The sequence below is a fragment of the Vipera berus genome, assembly GCF_964194415.1.
Source record: "Vipera berus genome assembly, chromosome: 1".
In the NCBI taxonomy this organism is placed as follows: domain Eukaryota; kingdom Metazoa; phylum Chordata; class Lepidosauria; order Squamata; family Viperidae; genus Vipera; species Vipera berus.
In genome coordinates, this window is record NC_138202.1 from 40,619,097 (window position 1) to 40,641,048 (window position 21,952).

At 38.0% G+C, this 21,952-nt stretch overlaps 1 protein-coding gene across 1 annotated transcript; it reads right to left on the reverse strand.

Moving 5' to 3' along the window:
* Window positions 1–217: 217 nt before the first annotated feature.
* LOC308668096 (uncharacterized protein C14orf132) lies at window positions 218–19,015 on the reverse strand (the record flags this gene model as incomplete). The annotated part of the gene is made up of 2 exons (XM_081327753.1): window positions 218–430; window positions 18,989–19,015. 2 exons carry the CDS (start codon window positions 19,013–19,015, stop codon window positions 218–220), a joined length of 240 nt encoding a protein of 79 aa, XP_081183879.1.
* Between the last annotated feature and the right edge of the window lie 2,937 nt (window positions 19,016–21,952).

A 21,952-nucleotide genomic window follows, 5' to 3' on the forward strand; every position in this document is an offset into this window, starting at 1 on the left:
TCATATAATTTACGAAAAAATGTTTTAGGGTATTTTGGTGATTTTGTTTGCCACTTGCTCTTAATTGGGACTTAGATAACAAATTACATCTACCTACCAATATTTAAAAAGATTTACATTTTATATAGGTAGGTGCACATACTGTACATACATACACATGCATCTGCTCTTAGGAATGATGGCAAAGCAACTCTGTCTCCCGGAGTTGTTCTTCCTCTCAAAATGTAAATGCATATACAACTCCAACAACTACAATGTTCCCAATTGTGGCTATAATTGCAATCCATAACAAAATGGCATCATTTGAAGAACGCGATGTCTCTTCTGGCTGGTTTGGCACTGAGGCAGCATTGTAGACATTGGCAGATGAATTAAACAAAGAATATTCTTCGTTGGATGAGTCCATAAACACTCCTCCCATAACTGGAAGCTGCAGAAGAAAAATTTAGAACATAAAGTTAATGTCCAGATGGAAGATGACCATATAGACACATTACATACTGGAAAGTAGCTAAACTCCACTGGTCACCAAAGCTGCAGACTATGCTTTAGATAAGGTTATCTGTTTTTAAAAATGAGCTTTGTCAAGCAGATGTACTGCATAAAATAAATATGCTTTGTTTTCACATTATAGCACCATCTCCTTTCAAAGAACATCAAAACTTCATGAGCTCTACTCTTCCATGAAAAGCACTGAAGGGTTAAGAAAGGTTTCCAGCAGTGGGCGATGAAAATAAGTCCCTTCCAAGTAAAATATGACTATATGGCTCTCCAAAATAACACAGCAAAGCGCATGGATTCACTTTCCCTACCAGACTAGAATAAATATATTTTGCCATATTACCCGAATCAAACAAATTATGTTTAGGATTTCTTCCAAGCCAACTGGCTGGGGCATTCCAAGAGCTAAAGACCACACATTTTAAAGTGCTCATGTTTGAAAAACAATTTTTTAAAGGAAAACTCTGCTTGGAGTGAGTGTTGATTACAGGTAGGAAAGGGATGTTGAACTGGCAACTTAAGCATATTCATTTTAACCTTTCAAAGGCTCACTTTTTCTTTTCTAGTTATTGATTCTGTTCTCTTTTCACTCTTCCGCCACCACCCTGGCTTGTGTAAACAAACAGGAAAATGTAATCAACCTTAAAACCACTGCTTTGAAGTCTCCACTTTTGTAAGCAGTTCACAATAAATATCAAAGATTTCAAGCTTTTGTTAGTGTTGTCCAAGTACTATTAGGAAGGAGAAGGAAAATAGCATCCAGAAAGATAGCAATGCTTCAAATGAAAAGTATGGTTAAAAAGATGAAAATGGCTTTAAACCAAGATGTCAAATTAGCATTTTAAGTTTTTATTAGAAATTTTCAATATAATAAAATACGCAAAATAAACAAGAGCAAAGATAGAAAAATAAGGAACACAGAAACAAGAAATAAATTGGCAAGAAACATACAATTGTGCCTTCCACTCTTCTTTCTATCAAGTAATTGTCATAAACCCTTCTCCATCTTCTTGTCTCATTTTCAACCTCCATGAAAGTAGTATTTTAGAAAGCATTTCATTTTGTTCAGATTATGTTCAAACCATCATCTTCATTTTTTATAACTTTTCTAATTGATTTAATAAAAAATAGTGCTCCTGAATTTTTTTGTATATATATTTTATTGATTTTTAAACAAAGCATAAATCACTCAATAATTGGTAAACAGTGTGTTGTCTGGGTTATACTTGTAGAACAATCTTTAACAATTAATTTCTGTAATCTATAGAAGTGTCTTTCTTAATCAATGTACTTTGCTGAGTCAAAAGATTTTTCTGTTTAGTTTTTTTTCTCTCCAGTTCTGGTGTTTTTCCTCGTATCTCTGTAGAATATTTTTTCCAGTCCTTTTTCTTATCCTCAAAGTTGCTTCGGAGCATTGAAATATAAGTTATCTTTTCTTCCACTTGAATTGAATAATATTCTTTTGTTTTATAAGGTTCCATCTTTAAGTCCCTATCCTCAGAATTATATTCAAGTCATCTCTGCTATATTTTCCTGAGAGTTTTCTTGGAGTAAAATTAAATTGGAGATAAGTTGATTCATACTTTTAAAATTGTTCTGTATTTCTTTGTAGTTTAAAATCATTGTCCTTTGAAATGGTTGCTGCTTATCATATATTTCCTCTTGTGAAATATTCATTGCCTCGGATTTGTTAATCTCACTTTATCTACACAGCTGTGTTTATTGAGAACTTTGAAGTTCAGAGACAGAAATTTGTCCCCAAATAGTCCTCGTCCACCAGTAATGTCAGCATTGGTTCATTTTACAGATCTTTCTAATCTTTTCCCCTCCCTAAAGGGTAAAATTCACCACTTCCAAGGACCAAAAGGTGGGGGGGGGGGAAAACCCACTCCTTCTCTTGGAGGTCTTTTATTTTTGGGAATTCTCTTCTTCAGGAAAGTAGGTAGGATAGAGAAAATCAATATTCTTATCCAGATTCAAACATGCTGTTTACAATCAGCTTAAAGTAGAGCTTTTGACTTCCATTGTTTGCAGCTTGGGCTGAAGTTAGGCTAGCCTTTCCTCTGTTGGTTTCTGGAAGGCTTCTCCTGGACCGTTCGGGGAGACTGCTGTCTCTCCTAGGTCCCTAGAACTTCCTTCCTTCATTGCCACCTCTCTGGGGCAGCTCCTGGCCCATTTAGGATCCCCAAACAGAAAGAAATTCAGCTGAAGGGCTTGGCATTCCGAATCCCTCAACTGCTTCGCTGCTCAACAGGAACTGGAAGTCTCAACAGGAACCAGAAATCAGTGCTCCTGAATTTTTAAAAGATGTAGTAAAATATTTCTAACATGATCTGTGGTTATATCATAGTTTTAAAGCCTGGACTATTTGCATCTTCCTCCTAGAAGATGACCACCTTGATATGATGGGAGATACTTCAGTGGCTCCAATGACTTTAAGAACTCTGCTGGTGAATGTGGAAACATCTCATAGGCTTTCCTCTGGTGATAAAATATAGACAGGAGAGTAGAAATTATAGAGTAATCCATAATGGGGAAGAGAACATGTGAGGCTTTGTAGGAGCTGTGGTGGTGCAGTGGTTAGAATGCAGTATTGAAGGCTAACCCTGCAGACTCCCATAGCCAGTAGCTCAGCAGTTCAAATCTCACTGGCTCAAGGTTGATGCAGCCTTCCGCCCTTCCAAGGTCGGTAAAATAATTTATAAATATGCTGATTCTGTAAACTGCTTAGAGGGGAACCTTTACCTTTACCTTTAATGGAAGGAGAGTCTAAAGTATCTGTGGATGCAAAGTCACAAAAATTATAATGCTCTGGGCGTGGAAGCAGACAAACACAGTTAGACATTGCAGGCAACAAGATGTAGGACAAAGTAGACCTTTGGTGCGATTTGGTAGGGTTCCTCTTACACCAGCATTACATTAGTACTCTGAGTGGGGGATAGCTTAATTTAAATTATAGGCAATTTATTTATAACTGCCAATAGAGGCAATGGAGGAGGAAGAAAATGCAGGAAACAGTTGAAGGGGATCGAAAGGCAAAGAACAGAAACAAAAGACTTACGAAGAGAAGGCACAGGTAAACATAGGAAAAAGAAGAAATAGAGGGGCAAAGCAGAGGATCTTGAGAAGTAGTGGGTAATATGGGGAAAGAAAACATTGAACATCCTGGGTAGGGCCTGAATGCCCCACAGTTTAAAGACATTTTGAGGAAAAAAACATCTCTACATTATAGGAAGAAATATCTGAAAACAGTAGCATCTGGATACATTTTATATTATATAAACCCCTGTATCTTATTTCTTCCTGTATACTGTTATCTACTAGATTCCCCAAATCATCCTTATGGATTCAGGATTAGTCTACATAGATCACAGTATTCCTAAATTTTAATGCACCTCAAGGTAGAACAGTTAAATTGATGCAACTATAATTAATATATCCTCATTTAAATAATGAAGCCATTGCTACACAGTCTTGAAGAAACTCACACATTCAACTTCTTTTCTGCTGGAGACAGGAATAAAAAAAATTATTTAAATTGCTGTTACTTTCAATATATCACACATTTGCACAGCCTGGTGTGCAAAATAATGAAAGTTTGAATAATGCTGTCTTGGAAATATGAGGTTTCCCAGCTGGCAATTAAAAATATTATTTTCAAAAACATTAGTGTATGTAATATCCTTACTTTGAAATTTCTTTTATTTTTCTTCATGTACCACTTTGACATTTTAATGGGGTTTAAAATGCACATTTCTAGATTGATGATTCCAAGTATAAGCAACCATTTCCCATAGTTTTATAAATTATTTGTAAAAACCAGGTATTAGCCTGGATGCCTTCTGTAGGTAATAGATAAAGTAACAGAGAATACAAATACCACTGGATATTATTCATATTATAGCCCAGGCTTCTTTATCCTTTTGTTCTACAGAAATAGTGGACATCAACTCTCATAATTTCCAGATATGCTATCTTGGAATCATGGGATATGAAGTCTAACACATCTGGAGGGTGTCAGGTTGTAGAAGAAGAAACTACATGAAAAGGCTGTTCTCTTGTTCAAGGCTACCTATAGGCTTCAGGTTATAGCAAAAAAGATGGATAGATGGACCTTTGTTCTGATCTTGCAGTTACATTATTTCTCAGAATAGCAAGTCATTCAAAAGATAAACTTATAAGATTTCATTGTCATTTTGGACATGGCACATTTCATAAGCATCAGGCCCTCATTGAATGCAAACTTATCCATATAATAGGACTAATATAATTAATGTCAACTCCTATTTTTCTGCCTCAGTGTGATGTGTGTATATGTCTGTTCCTGGGTGGGATGTGTAAAGAACACTGGGAGTGTATGCCAAGAATACATAACCCCAGCAGGGTCATCCAAAGGATGAAGGTCAAGCCAGCTGCCCAGCTAAAGTAAATAGGCAGCTGTATTAGGTAGCAATTTAGGCTCACACCTACTGCTTCAGTGACTCCATCCAGCCATCTCCTTCTCTGTCGTCCCCTTCTTCTCTTGCCCTCAACCTTTCCCAGCAGTGAGTGCTTCCTTCTCATTAGGTGGCCAAAGTATTTGAGTTTCAACTTCAGGATCTGGCCTTCTAAGGAGCAGTCAGGGTTAATCTCCTCTAGGACTGACCAGTTTGATCGCCTTGCAGTCCAAGGGACTCACAGGAGTCGTCTCCAGCACCATAGTTCAAAGGCTTCAATTCTTTGGCGCTCAGCCTTTCTTATGGTCCAAATTTCACAGCCGTACATTGCAACTGGGAAGACCATAGCCTTGACTATATGCACTTTTGTTGGCAGGGTGATGTCTCTGCTTTTTAGTGTGCTGTCTAGGTTTGCCATGGCTTTCCTCCCCAGGAGCATCTTTTAATTTCTTGGCTGCAGTCCCTGTCTGCGGTGATCTTGGAGCCCAGGAAAATAAAATCTGTCACTACCTCCATTTCTTCCCCATCTATTTGCCAGGAATTGAGAGGGCCAGATGCCATGATCTTGGTTTTCTTAATGTTTAGTTTCAACCCAACGTTTGCACTCTCCTTCTTCACTCGTAACAAGAGGCTCTTTAGTTCCTCTTCACTTTCTGCCATTAGAGTGGTATCATCTGCATATCTTAGGTTGTTGATATTTCTCCCGGCACTAGCAAATTAAAATGGACAGGAACTGGACTCCTTCAGTCAAAATACATTATTTACTATTTAGAACAAGAAAAACAACGAAGGAACAATATTGTTTTCAAAATAAGGAAAAATATAATAAAGACACTATTTGGTACAATGCAGTCAATGACAAAATACATAATATCAATTAGACTTTAATATGATGAATATCCAATTTATACTCAACCACCGGGGCAGGAGAGGATCAACCTATGTCTGAAACTGACAGAACATGCAATCAAGTTGTTCTGTTTATGGCTGGAGGCAGCAATGTTTATGCTTTGGCAAAAATGAAATCTCAGAACATTGTGAGATTTCATTGTCTTTATGTGAAAATCTAAACATGCTAGGAAGCCACAGTCCAACTAGTACATGGAAAAACAGAATGGCTGCAGGTTGGCAAAGGAATGAGACAAAGGTTATGTACTGTGATATGGACATACATTATGTGTCCTACATTGGCCTTGATGAATCTTTCAGTTTTCCATTGCTCTCTTAGCAGAATCTTTAAAGGCTACTCTAAATGTAGAAATATGGTAATTGTCCAGCACTGGATCACTGCTTGCAGTGATGGACACAATCCATTTGTCTGTCCTTTCCTTTAGCAAACTCAGAACAAGTAACTTTAATTTAATTTGTAGAAAATTCTACTAGTTGATCTGCTATAATCAAGTCACACTGAGGCAAATCTTGCTAAATACTGCATTAGTTGTATCAAGGTATTTTCCAATTAGTTAGTATTTTCCAACTAGTAAAATCTAGTTATTTTGGTGTTGAAATAATGCTGCAGCCATGTGTTTTGTTGAGTGTCCTGACGTCAGAAGCCATCTTTACCATCAAATGTGAGATTCTTTTGTCTGTCTTAATGAAAATAAGGGGTTTTCAAGATTAATATCAGCCCGAGATAGTCCAGATCAGCTTGACTGGAACTATACTTTATTAAGATAGGTCAGTGTTTCTCAACCTCAACAATTTTAACTCCCAGAATGCCTCAGCCAGGGAGTTAGATTTTTGTAACCCAACAGATACTGGCTATGAAAGCCTATACCAGCATATTCCTCTATTAAAGCTGGCTGCTTAATCAACCTCAACAACCTTAATATGTGTGGAGTGAATGGGGAATTCTGGGGAATAAAGACCATACACCTTAAGCAGCTGAGCCCCAAAAGTGCTTTTTCAAAAGGCAACTGGACTTTGTTTTTCCTTGAAGATGTTTTGCTTCTCATCCAAGAAGCTTCTTCAGTTCTGACTTAATGGTGGAGGATGGAGGGATTTATATTCCTTGCAGTCATCTAGTCATTAACACTCTTTCTAAGAGTCTTTGAGGCCACTTGGAGCCCTCCCAGAATGTGAACTTTGGACAGAGAGAACTGCTGGTTTGAAAGAGGGATGAAACAGGCAGTGGCGTAGTGTGGGTTGTCAGCACCCGGGGCAAGGCAAGTAATTTGCGCCCCCTAACCCGTGGATTTTAGCACTCAAGTCTGCACTGTCCCTCCCCCATAGTCCCTCGCTCTCTCTCCGCACTGCACTGCACGCCTGGCACCCTCCCCTCCACAGTGGGCGGCGACCCGGCGGCTTGGCTCGGATTCGCACAGCCAGCACTGCAGTGAGAGAGAGTGAGTGAGACAGGCAGGGGCAGAGAGCTGCGAGTGCGAGCATGCCCCTCCCAGATGTTGCGCCTGGTGCGGCCGGCCCCCCCTGCACCCCCCATGCTACGCCACTGGAAACAGGCCTTCTACATTAAAACTGAGCAGCCCTCTGCCTCCTGTTTACAACACAGTCCTTTCAGCAGTTCCAAGAATGTTCCACACTCATTTATACTATTCAGATGACACTGAGGGCAAAGATAAACCTCCAAATGGCCTCAATGATTCTCAGATGACTGCAAGGAATATAAATTCTTCCAATCAACTGAATTCAGATTCCCACAAAAGTTCTAATCTTATTTTTTAAGGGGGGATTTCAGTGAGTGCAATGCAAGAAATGTCCTGGCAAGTTTCACCTGTGGGAATCAAAATACTGTGGATAGTGACAGATGCACAGCTCCAAACTTAGCTAAAGTGTCCCAGATTTCTTACCTATGATCTTGAGGAAGAAGGCTTAACCTTTCATTTGCATTTGAAGTACAGCAGAAAAAGCTTCAACTTTCCTAGGCTTTCTTAAATAGAAGTAGGCAGGCTCTGGTTTTCACTGGACTAATGACCATCCTACTAAATTAGGTCACTGAGTTCAAAGAATGCTTGCAATTTATATAGAAATAAAGGTAGGAAACGTGGATATAAGGCTCACCTTGATTTCTTTATCTGATAGGATGATTTAAGATTATCTTGGATAACTTTTGCCTTGTTAGTAATATGGAAGTAGACAGGGTCCTTGGAGCTCTGGACTCCGCCACCTATATTTTAGACCCCGGTTGCTCCTGGTTAGTCAAGAGTAGCTGAGAGAATCAGCACGTAGCTGGATCCAAGTGACAATGAAGGCTTCTCTGTGGAAGAGGATGGTTCCACCTGTTTTGAAGAAAGTGGTGGTCCATCCTCTCTTTAAGAAGCCATCCTTGGACCCATGATTACAAAATAACCTTTATTCAGTTTCCAAACTTCCTTTTTTACACAGAGTTATGGAAAAGGCGGTAGGTGCACAGCTTCTGTAGGCCCCAGAGAAAAGTGGATTATCTGGACTCTTTACAGTCAGGTTTCAAGCCGTCTTGTGATATGGAGCCACTGGAGGGCTTAAGACAGAGGTAGTACATCCATCCTTGTCTTTCTAGAATTCTCAATGGCTCAGTACCATTCTATCATTCTACCAGACTGGCTTTGGGGTTTGGAAGTGAGAGGAACTGTTCTACACTTGTTTTCCTCCTTTCTCTGGGGCTGTTCCAATCAGTGTTACTGTGTGTGTGTGAGGGGGAGATCTAGGTCTAGGTTCCTGTCATGTGGGGTACCTCCCTGGATATTGTTGGATTTCAATTACTATCAGCCTCAACCACCAAAAGGAAATATAAGAATTTGGAATACTACAAATTCCTCTTCATCAATTTATAGAGACTACGATTACTGGACAACGTAGAAAAATTAGAACCCAAATGAAGCCATATAATTTAAATGTTAATAATGTTTAATGAATAATATTACTGAGTTCCAAATTTATGGGTTAATTCAGATAACTTCACTCAGCAAGCATTAGCTATAATGGAACTTCCTCTCTTCCCCAATCTCAAATGTATATTTTTTGCCCAAAATAGAAGGATTTTCAAGAAGCTGTACCAGGTAGTCCTCAAGTTACAATCATAATTGAGCCCAACATTTTTGTTGCTAAGTGACACAGTTGTCAAGTGAGTTTGGTGAATCTGGCTTCCCCATTGACTTGGCGTGTCAGAAGGTCACAAAAACCGATTACATGACCCCAGGACACTGTAACTGTCATAAATATGACTCAGTTGCCAAACATCTGAATTTTGCTGCAATGGTTGTTAATGCAAAGCATGGTCATAAGTCACTTTTTGTAGTGCTGTTGTAACTTCAAACAGTCACTAAAAATGGTTGTAATTTGAGGACTACTTGTAGTTAAGTCTAGAGGCTGATTCTTTCGTGAATTTACAAGTCTAAAATCAATCCTGTAAACCAGTTTTAAAAATTTGCAGACAAAGCCTACCAATAAAATGCCATAATTGTATATTGTAAATTCTATTGAAGCTGTTTCTTGCTTTTAAATGGTACATTTTGGGGAAGAAATTGGTAGATTACAAGAGCTGCCATTGCAGGAAAAAGGAAATAGACAACAAGAGCAGAGAGCTCTGTTCTTATGTTACTATTATACCTAAACAGTCAATTTTAAACTATAAAAGAAATTCTTTATAGGAATACTATTATGCATAAACACCTTGGACATAGATTCCACATTTGAAAAATTTAGAAAGGCCTCAATAGTTTAACAGTCACAAATCTTTTCAAACCAAGCACTAGGTAGTTCAAGCATATGCAAAAATTATATCTGCTCCTGCTCCCTCTGCAGAAGGACATTGACATTGTCACCAGTGTCTATAAGTTCTCAGAAGACTTGATCAGAGCTCCTCCTGCTGGTTTATTATTCCCATTTTGCATGTGCCACAGCAGGAAAAAAACGGGGGACACCTCCTCTCATCAATCTTCAACAAGGAGAAAAGCAATTTTAAATATTACACAAAGTTATATCAGCACTGAATTGAGTATATAATCAAACTGATACATATGACAGGTTGACAGTGACATTTCCCTCCAAAGAGCAAATTATAGAGTCCCTAAGAATTATAAATGAGTAGAACTCACATGATTATCTAGAAAAAGTACATACCGTGATTGACTGATTATGTATCATCAAATCAATGTTGATTCTTATCAACCACACAGACAGGCCTTCTCCAAGATAACTGGTCTCCAACTTGGGCCTTTAGTTTTCTAAGAGTATAGCCATCCAGTTCTCTCGCTGGTTTTCCCCTTTTGTATTTCCTTCTACTTTTCCCACTATTATAGATTTCTCAAGGAAGTCTATATTATATAACCAAACTATAATTTAAGCCTGGTCAAAGTTCTCAAGAGACAATTTCGATTTGTTCAATGATCCATTTACTGGTTTTCTTGGCTGCTCATAATATTCTCTGGAGCTGTTTCTAATAGGAAGCTATACTGTAAGCATCAGCAATAATGTTGATGTTTCTTGGACTTTTTTATAAGCAGCTTGAATATTTGGCATATCCCTTTTGCTTGTTAGGCTCCAATCTACTTTGGAGGATTCTAATTATTATAATGGTACCATGTGAAATTAAGAACGCTGTGTAATGATTTGTACACATAGTTATATTTTGTTTCTTTACTACTGGTACATAGACTGACCTCTACATGTCAAGGTATATCTGATTGATAAGATCCAGACTGTTGCAATTGGTAAGATCAAGCTTGATATTATCTGATAATACATAATCAATGTTTAGTTTATCTTATAGTGCAGACATGTCAAACTTGTGATGTCACGTGACGTCGTGAGACGTATCGGGACAGTTTTGTCATTGCCGGCAATGGGGTAGGCGCAGCTTCCAGATGATGTGTCCGGCCTGCAGGCCAGCAGTTTGGCACCCCTGATATAGTGGGATACAAGTCATGTGGAATCAAGCCAACATGCTCTGGCCTAATGTTGGGTAATATGCATTACATGAATATAGCAACTGTTTTCTTAAGTTAGATTTAGTGTACATATGGCACCATTTCTTTTCCACTTTGAATTTTCTGTGTATTCAACCAAGTGATCAATGATTTAAGAAGGGTTTGCAGCATAGTTTGCTAATATTAAATGAGAACAGCTCATTGAAAGACTTACTGCTACAGAAATAAATTCACTAGAGATTTTATTTTACTTGTGCAAGAAAACTTTTTTCTCTGATTAAATGGAATATTTAGAGCTATGCAAAGTATGTATAAAGGGACACGGTGGCTCAGTGGGTTAGGATGCTGAGCTTGTTGATCAGAAGGTCGGCAGTTTGGCGGGTCGAATCCTGAGTACCGCATAACAGAGTGAGCGCCTGTTACTCGTCCCAGCTTCTGCCAACCTAGCAGTTCGAAAGCACGTAAAAATGCAAATAGAAAAATAGGGACCACTATGGTGGGAAGGTAACAGCGTTCCGTGCTCCTTTGGCGTCTAGTCATGCCGGCCACATGACCACGGAGATGTCCACGGACAAGCGCTGGCTCTTCGGCTTTGAAACGGAGATGAGCACCGGCCCCTAGAGTTGGAAATGACTAGCACACATGTGCGGGGGAACCTTTACCTTTACCTTAAAGTATGTATGTGTAAACATTTGTCTGCTACAATCTGTTGATAATTCTGTATAGAGAGATTAAAAACCTTAGTGTATATTTTCATTGTCCAGCATAATGTATTTATCCTGATACCTAGCTATGTACATTGCTTGTATACTACATGAAAATCATGACATTCTCATTTTGCAATAGCAACAGCAAAATAAAAGAACCACCATGATTGTAGTTATCAGGAAAAAAAATGCCTATCTCTAAAATACACAGAAACTAAAAATACATTACTGTTCTATGAAGAAACCATTAGGAAGCTGAAATGAAATTAAATGAATGGGTGCAAAGGGATATACATACAAATATATACAAATAAGAATTACACCTGGTAAACAAGCTATCAATGTTAGAATAATTCATCTCAGAGCGTTACTGAGTTGTTTACAAATGAGAAAGTAAAATCACTAAAATAATACATAGTAATGATTCATCTTTGTAAAAGAGAGAAAAATTCACTATCACTTTAAAAAATATCTGAAAACTATAATGAGACATAGTTTGGTTGACAAATGGTGGGATATTCACAAAATGAGTTTTTCTACCCAGCAATCCATATTAGGAAAGAGGGGAAGCCCAATTTATGCTTTAACAAAAATCCATTGATTCTTCAAAAGAGTACAGCTAAAGAAGTTTAAGATAGTTATCAAATATATTTTCTATGGGTTTGTGGAGATGAAAATAATGACATCCACCCATCACTCAAAAACTCAGGATAAAATGCTTAGTAAAAATCAGAATTCAAATCCCCCTTGGGGGTGAAAAGTATTAAAACTAAATAGTATAAAGGAAGGAAGAGGACCAGCTAATAATATTCTGATAAATCCTAATTGGTAATAAATTAAGCACATACAGTAAGTTGAACATCTATGCAGAGAAAAAGTGCTATCATTTGATTGAATTATCACTGATTTAATTTATTAATCATACTCTGATATTCAAAACACAGGTAATATAATATTTTAGAGGAAGCTCCAGAACTAACCCCCAAAGGATATAAACCTGTCAACATAACAACTTAGAAGCCAAGGCGGTTGCAGAAATCTTGAATTTCAACTAGAGCTCTGCAGTGACAAGTGACAGTGCTTATAAGTAAGAAATACAGGCTTAATTTTTATTCAGTTCTGTATAAGCTGAATTTGTGTTACCTTTGCAAAAAAAACAACACCAAAATGTATGTTGTTTGCATCTGCTGATACTACTAAAACTTGCTATCATATCCTTAACTGGGGGAAACAGTACACCAAAGGGCAACAATTTTTGAACCAGGGTACCTCAGGTGGTTAACTTAGAGAATGTTTCCAAAATTTGGGACCCATGACTTCCGAGGGAATGAAATTTGGGAACGTTGTTGCTATTGGTTGCTGCTGCATTGTTGTTGGAGTCACGTTATCTTAATTTTCAATGTTTTTCAGCCAGTCTCAATGTTTCTCAGAAGAGGATTTCTGAAGTTCCCTGCCGGATTCCCACAAGGAAATTCAATGGGGAAGCCGGCAGGAAGTCAGTAGTTGATTTTTCTCCATTGCTTTTTTGCCCACCCTTGGTCATTCTGTTTCTCTATTTAGTTAAGGAACTATCTCTTTAACGATGATCCACCAGGGCACAAGTTGTCTAGTTTGATGAACAAAAACACAATTTTGTATGCATATACAGACATGCATGAAAAATACATATACATTCTTAAAAAATGTCATGGAAAAAATAGGATGGATTAAATAGTGAATGCTTGGTGAAGTGCCTGACTGATTTGAATTTACTGGACATCCCATGTCTCTATAAACAATGTTGGAGTGCAGTCATATCAGCATGAATGATACAAAACTATAAGCATTCCTGAGGGGTTTTGAGGGGCAAATGTAAGTTAAGAGATGAGACCTTCATATTAACCTTCTATAAAATGTTACCTGTTTCATTTCAAGACAAGATGAGAAACGTTGGGATGTGGAAAAAATGATGTTTTAGGAATTATAGGTTTAGATTTGTCAGGCATTAAAGGACCATTCTGAGAAAAATGAAGCTTGCATTAAAGGAATGTTTTCCAGATTTTTGGCACTTCACGTTCAAATGTGAAACAGTCTAGGTGGATTTTTGGGGAAAGCTAATAGATGCTTGGAAGCATCTGGCTCAGGAAAATTAATTGCCCAAATGGGAGCTGATATAAACATACAAACACTGATAGGGAGTTAAAGAGGATAAATGGCCATATAAGAAAATATTACACACCAAAGACAACAGGAGATAGAGAACTCTTTGAGGGAGACGGGTGGTTCAGAAATGTGAAATATAAATAAACATTTGCATGTGTTTTTATATTCTAAACATGACTTTAAAGTAGAACCTGAGGTTATCAGAAATCGACTAGAACGCAAATAACCTGTTGGCTATGGTTTTCTATAGAAATCAATTCTACAGAGTAGACCATATAGAGGACAGCACAATAAACAAGCTAGAAATGTCAGACAGCTCCAGACATTTTGGTACTGCAAGCAATAACAGTCAAAACAAGATCAGCACAATCTTGAAAAGAATAAAATCAGGAAGGCACAAAAAGCAGGAAGAAATTTAGTAATGCTTGACTATATAAAATACATGTTCTTATTGCAAAAAGAAGCAATATTTACAGATACTCACAAGATACTCTCTAAGTTCCAGATGTGTTTACCAGCCCCAAAAGACTGGAAATCACTAAAGCATGCAGATAGCTATGTAAGTTGATGTTGTTTCTGTCATGAATAACTCTGCCAGAAATCCAGATTTCCTTTCATTTTATTTCTACCTCCTTTACTACATTATTTGAATATGTTTGTTGTATGTTCTTATATAAGAGGACAGTTTAGTTAAACCGCATCAGCTTTACTAATTAAAAATAAACTGTCTTAAATAATAAATTTTTATTAAAGCATAATTCTACTATCTACTATCACCAAAGTACTTTGCATTTTAGTAGTATCTGCAATTCCCTCTTTTGGGGACACTGATAATTAATCAAGATAAATATTGACTGTCAGTTTTGAGACAGATCTATTCATATCAAAGGTTATGATATGATTTCTTATTCCTGAAGGTATTTCAAGCCATGAGCATTTCCTCAGGAGAACAAAGCGTACTAACACATTTTATCATCAATGAATTTCTTGATGCACTCATCTTAATTTTCCATATCATTGCATCTCACTTCAATCTAAGTAAGAGTTTTTACAGGGCTCTGTATCTTGCCAGTATAGCAATGACGAGTTAGAAAAATATTCAACATTTCATCTGAATAACTAGTATAGTTTTAATTGGAGGATGGATATCTAAAAAGAATTGCAAGAGATAAATTACTAAGAAATAAGCCATCTAGAATTTAAACATCAGGACTTATTAGTTGCAGCTGTCATGCTTGTTTCAAAAAAGATAATATTCTCTTCAATTACATCTACGTAACTCTTCAGTTCCTTTATGAAAATCACACTGAATTATTTTTGTTTCATCCAGTACAGATATAATTTTCATTATATAAGAGAATCTTTATTAAAAAATAAGAGCTTCCTCTAAATGGGATATACTTTCAGCGCAGCATCATGCCTTATTGGAACTATGAGTTGGATAAAGGCTTAGACATATTTAAAAGTAGCTCCACTAAAAATTATACATAACTTATTTCACTATCTTAAGTTATACCTACACCAATTAATCAAGTTTTGGTATTCTTAGCCATGGAATCTCTTGTGAAGGTTCCTGATTAAAATACATAAACCACATTTGCACTGCATGTTTAGTCTTGGTTAACTCAATCACAGCTGATCACTTGTCTGGGTTTGATATTCACACATTGAATCATACACAGGCTGAGTTTGTGCAAGACAAAGCTAAAATATGATTATTGGATTTGCATTGTAAAAACAAAGTTATGTAGTAGCTTTTGAATTGGATTACCAGTAAATCCTCTGCCTGAGAGTAATGCTATTTCTGGTTATATTATTTGTTTGATTGCTTTAATATATACACCAGAGAGAAGCAAAAAAGAATCAAAGAGAGGGAATGCACATCCAAACAGACAAAAGGGGAAAAAGGAAATAACAAAAAAATATATTACATACAAGAAATCATTTAGCCTAGTTTTTGAACACTCATTATAGAATAATGTTCACTATTCTGCTGAGGAGGTGGCACAAGAGTGGAAAATGTTAGATTACTTTCATAAGAAAGATACCCTTTACTCATGAGGTAGTCATCCAGTTGACTATTAGGTAAGAAGAGTTGAACCAGACAGCAAAAGAATTGGTAAGGTCACCTCATTGGATTCCTTTAAGTGGAAAATGGACAACTACAGTACCTATTAAGAATGCTTCAATCTGGATTTTTTTCCCCTCCAAAAGTCAATTGCAAAATTTCCTGTAGTTTTGGAGTGTAAAACATGATAAAGCTTATTATAATTACCAGAGTAAGTATCATATTAAAAAATATATACTCCCCTAAAGTACATGATGCAGCTCCAGCTACTCTGGGTTAATGACTTCCTTAACTAAAATTATATGCAAGGAACATCCATCCCAAAAGTTGCCTCTGAAAAGTAACTCTTCTCCAGATGCTTTCCACAATCTCTTTCCATTGCACATGTGAGATAATCAAAACTGAAGCCTGAGATATTTAGCTATTTAGCTCCTAAGCAATCAGCATTATCTGAGAATATTCACAGGTTGGAAATAGAGAGAAGCTTTCACATCAAAGAGGAATAGTATTCTTTCTCCCCCATTCCTCCCAAACAACCAAAACTATAAGATCAACACAATTTATAATTCACTCCAATCTTGGTAAGACTTAGAATGGGGAAGAAATAACGGTGAAAAACAAAGAAAATGAAAGTTACCCAACAAAATATATAAAGCTAACAAAATCCTATGCTGACTCCGAAAATCATCTTGGAATAAATTACTATTTTAACTAGACTAATTTAACTTACTTGCAAGATGCAAAGATGATTTTATGCACAAACTGCTAAGGGGAGTAAGTTCTAAAGAGTTTACATACTTATTAGATTTACAATATATCCTACTTACTTATTATTTGATTGTATCCCAACATTATTACTTTATAAGTACCTCAAGGTGGCAAACATAAATAATGCTCCTCCCGTCTCCTATTTTCACAACAACCACCCTGTGAGGTGAGGTGGTCTGAAAGAGTGACTGGCCCAAGGTCACCCAAGCTGGCTTTCATGCCAAAGATGAGACTAGAAGTCACAGTCTCCTGGTTCTGGCTTGTGCCTTAACCACTAGGCCACCCTGGTATACTTTAGAACTCTTTTCTTCCATGTCTGTGCAGATTCTCAGTCAACCAGGTCATAGTTATCCCAAAGGTGCTTTTTTCACGAAGCAACTGGACTTTCTTGTTTTTCTTTGAAGTAATTTTGCTTCTTATCCAAGAAGTTTCTTCAGCTCAGAACTGAAGAATCTTCTTGGATGAGAAGCGAAATGTCTTCAAAGAAAAACAAGAAAGTCCAGTTGCCTTGTGAAAAAGCACCACTAGGATCTTTTCTTCCATTTTTCTCCATAGCAACTGTGGGAAGTAGATTGGACAGAGAAAAAAAATTACTGGACCAAAATCCCTCATTGAGCTTCTGTGGACTAAGACTTGGCTTATCACAATCCTACTCTAAGACTTTAATTAATGTGTCACATTGGCTCTCAGTTTGCAATGTTTCTGTTGCTAAAACACTTTACCAGAAACAAGACAGATTTATTAGCTGACCTGATAAAACCTCAAGGTTTACAAGAGAAGAAAATCTACAGGGAAAACAAAAAAACAGCATACTGGTAGTCCTCAAGTTATGACCATTTGCCTTTTACAGTTGTAAGTTATGATGGGCATAAATCTGATTTTATGACCATTTTTGCAATGATCATTAAACACAGTGGTTATAAAGCAAATGAGGCAATCATTAACTAAGTCAAGTTTACTATGGGCTTTAGTTTAGTTTAGTTTAGCCAAAACTAAAAATAATCCAACCAGCAGTATTTTCAGCCCTATTGCTACTATCCTATTTTTAACAACAAAGAAACCTTGCTTGAAATGTCCAATTACACAACTTCTGTTTGCTGCAACTCTCAATTAAGCTTTCCACATTTTTTGAAATAAATTCTGAAGGCTCATTTTGCCTGGAAACAGGGGGAGGGGACCAAAACCATCTTTTTTAAATTAGATCTCTATTTTATTGTTGTTAAAGGGACTTCTTTCCCTCTTTTCCAACTAAAGAGCATGCTGGGAAATATGCAGAAGGCCTTTTCAAGAGGGCACCTATACTCTAGTGATCTTTTTAGTCTTTTGAAGAACATTAATTATGACCCAAACTTTCTTTGGTAAGAAACAAATATGTCTGCTTCCAATCTGATGCCCTCCAAATAGAGTGGAACTATTATTCCCTTCACCTTATTATTCTCTTAACCTCCAGCCATTCTAGCTGGGAAAATAAATGGAGCTGTAGTGCTCCATATGGAGGGAGGGTAGCAGGGCAATGCTAGCTGGTGATCATAGGAGAGCAAGCACAGCATGCTTGAAATGTACCACATTGGGAATTCCTAGAATAGGAAATTATTCTTCAGTCAGTAGGCATTGAGGTCAACCAGCAGACCATCTGGTGAAATATATAATTAATTAACATACGGTTATTTTTCTTTCGCCTAAGAAAATTAAGCTTTAATCCTTTATTTATGCTTTACTCCTTCTACTCTGTTATGTAACTCAGGAAAGTAAGGTAATAGTTTTACCTCTCAAAGGTAGTCAGTGCTCTGGATTCAGAGCACACCTGCCAGGACTTCACATTCACTACATGTTGATATATCTTTACATATTTCCAGGGACAGAGACATTTAGAAAATCTGGGGTATTTTGTCCTCCCCTAAAGGTTGACTGATTGTGTTGTTGATTGTTTCCAGCTCTTAGTAACCATGTAGATTTTGTTCCAGATGATCTCTTCCACTAAAGGTTACTCAAGATACTCTATCCAAGTTATCCATGCTACCAAATATGATCAAAGTATTCTATATTTATCAGGCTTTCAGATGTACCAAACAATTGTGCAGTAGTATATTTTATTTGCACAGCTAAACAGATACCCATTTTACCTTCTTCAGGCGAAAGGGACATTTTTATCCAAAACTTGCCTAAGACTTTTTATTCCCCCACCACCTCCTCACAATCAGTGATTTTACTGAAGAGAAGCTTTTTAATTACGGGGGGCCGTTTTCCCCGCTCCAAAAAGCCACAGACAATCACTAGGTCTGAAATAGGCAGAAGCCATCACTGCATCTGAAACATCCAGCCTGCAAATGCTTTCTTTCCCACCACCCGAAGGCTCAGGGCCCTCCTCTCCTCTTTCGCTACCTGCCCAGGGCGGGAGGAAGAAGGAGCCCTGAGGCTCGGGAAGACCCCGAGTCTGAGCCCATTGAAGCACCCTTCAGCCGACCGAGGGAGGCCACTCTCGCACCAGCGCGGTCCAATTACCTGTGCGGCCATGAAGGAGAGGTCCATGATGCTGTTGGAATCAGAGCTGCTGCTGCTGCTGCTGCTGCTGTTGTTCGTCGAGACGATGGTGGCGAGGCCGCTCTCGCCGTCGCCGTTTCCCGGCCGGGACGCCTCTTTGGGTTGCTGGCAAGCGGCTTCCCGCAGGACCAACTTGGGGCGCGTTATCAATTCCAGCTCACTAGGATGGCGGCGGGGCCGTGGCGTCTGCCCGGCTGCAATCAGCTTTCTCTGAACATGGTCGGCCGACAAGCTGGCCAGGCGAGACAGGCGAGGGCACCAGCGCCCGCAAGATCGACGCCGAGGCTCCAGTCTCGGCGAGAACAAAAGCCGCGCGTGGAGTCGCCTGTGCGCCCCGAGTGGTCACGCCCTCCCCTCGGATGCCGCGTCCGAAAGAGCGGAGATAAGCTCGCCAGCCGCCCGCTCCTTCAAGGGAGGCTTCGGGGAAGAAAATGGGGCAGCCGCGGGGTGGCTGGCTTCTGCCCACCACCTGCTGACTGATGTAGTCGTGAGTGTCCCTCGCCCCCGGAAGCCCGCTTCCTTTCCAGTAGCAGACGGCTTGTCTGGGGACGCCCGATTCGAATGATCTATGGACGTCGGATACAGGGCGTGCTTTGTTTTGATCCAAGCGATTTAGTCAACTGAAAGGCAGGCGTATTATCCTCAACAGGTGTAGCATCTTTACTGGGAAGAAGGTTCACACTGCGCAGTCTTATATGAGAAGAGTTCTTTTTCTTCTGGTTGAACAAATCTGACAGATTTAATCCAAATGCAGAGGTCATGTCCTTGATATACTGAATTCCTGCGAATGATTACCCAATTCTAGATTAGAAAGAAACAATTATTGGGGGTCATTAACCAGCATAATGGAATTGATATTCGAATGTCCACAACTAAATTGACGGTATCTGGACAATTAGGAAAGGTGCAAAACAACAAAGAATTTTGGCTAAAAGACAATAGATATTCAATCAAAATATGCTAGGGGATGTGCTTAGGCTTCAAACACGGAACAAAGGAGAAAATATATGAAAGTTAGCAATCCAGATAATACAAACTTTGAAACAGCAATATAAAATACAAATATATTGCAGATAAAACAATAAAATTACCCCAAATGATTTTAAAAATTATAAATTTCTTATACAGGTCCCTGTCAAACCTGAAAGAAAATTTAATATAATAACTCTCATGGCATATGGCGCCCGACCTTCGCTCCTTCCGACGGGATCTAAAGACCTACTTATTTGAAAAAGCCGGCCTGGCCTGATGGGTTTGGGTTTTATTACTGTTTTACCGTATTTTAACTTATTGTTATAAGGCACTGGGCACTTTGTTTAATCTTTTCTTAATTTTTGTACTTTTGCATTTTAGTATTTATTGCCCTGTTCACCACCCTGAGTCCTTCGGGAGAAGGGCGGTATACAAATAAAATTATTATTATTATTATTACCGTATATAGACACCAAAGCATAAACAAAATTAAAATCAATGCTAACCTTTATTGCTCTTCTTTGCCTAATTTTGCATGTGCCATGCAAAATCTGTCAACTTTGTGTTTCATTTCAATGTTGATGTTGAAAATAGAAATTGCTTATAGGGTTGACTGTTGTATTGTGTTTTGCTAGCCAGGAGTCAGGCATTTGGGACATTGCAAGATTTTATATAAAATTGGTAATACAGAACTATCATACAGATGTTAGATGGTTTCTACCTGTCCTGAATCACAAGGACATATTAATAATGTAGTTGTCTTTTTGTATCTTCCAGCCAGAAATCTTGAAGGGAGAGTCTTACATCAGGCTAAGCTAAAGGCTCTTCTCTGATTTGGAATCTTAAGCTGTGTCATACACATAGGTGGTGCCAGAGCTTCCTGCCATAGGAAGCTAAGTAGTATTTCTGGTAATACTTAAGTTCCACTTATGTATATGATGAACCAGCATCTGTTTGATGGTCTGTGTCAAGGAACTTTGCTGTGTACACATAAGGAAATCCTTGTAGGAACCGCGTATAGAGTTTCATCGTGAGCACCAAGTGTGGAATTTAAGTCTATCTGTCTATACACACAGCATTCCAGTTTCTTCCATAAGCACCTGATATCATATTTTCTTCTCATTGGTGGAAAGTACACATCAGACATGTCAAACTTGCAATGTCACGTGACGTCGTGCAATGTATTGGAGGCTTTTCACCATTGCCGGCAATGGGGTGGATGCGCCTTTTGGATGACGCATCTGGCCCGCGGGCCAGCAGTTTGACACCCCTGGTATACATTAACTACTTTAAGGTACAGATCCTGATTGGTTATTTACTGATATTTAAATGGCATTAGTTGTTAGGCTCAGGTTGGTGAGTTTCAATATACTTAAACCAACCTTTAGGTTTACCTCTACCTTCCCCAGCTACAGCATTTAGGGAATAAGTTGTGTGTTTAGTGCCAAGTCAGTTTGAAGCCAGGTTTCTTGCAACAAGCTGAACAGATGGATTACATCCCAGAGTTCTGAAAGAGTTAGCAGATATTATCTCAGAACCATTGTACCATATCTTTCAAAGATCCTGGAGCACTGGGGAACTACTAGAGGACTGGAAAAGAACTGACATGGTTCCCATCTTCAAAAAAAGGGAAAAATGGATCCAGGAAACTACAGACCAATCAGCCTGACATCAATACCTGGGAAGATCCTGGAAAAGATAATCAAGAAACATATCTGTGAACATCTGGAAGCAAACAAAGTTATAATTAGAGGCCAATACAGGTTTGTCAAAAACATATCATGTCAAACAAATATTATTTGATTCTTTGACAAAGAGACTAAATTAATGGACCAGTGAAATGCTTTAAAAATATAATAATAATAATAATAATAATAATAATAATAATAATAATAATAATAATAATAATAATAATAATAATAATAATAATAATAATAATTGCAGATCAATGGT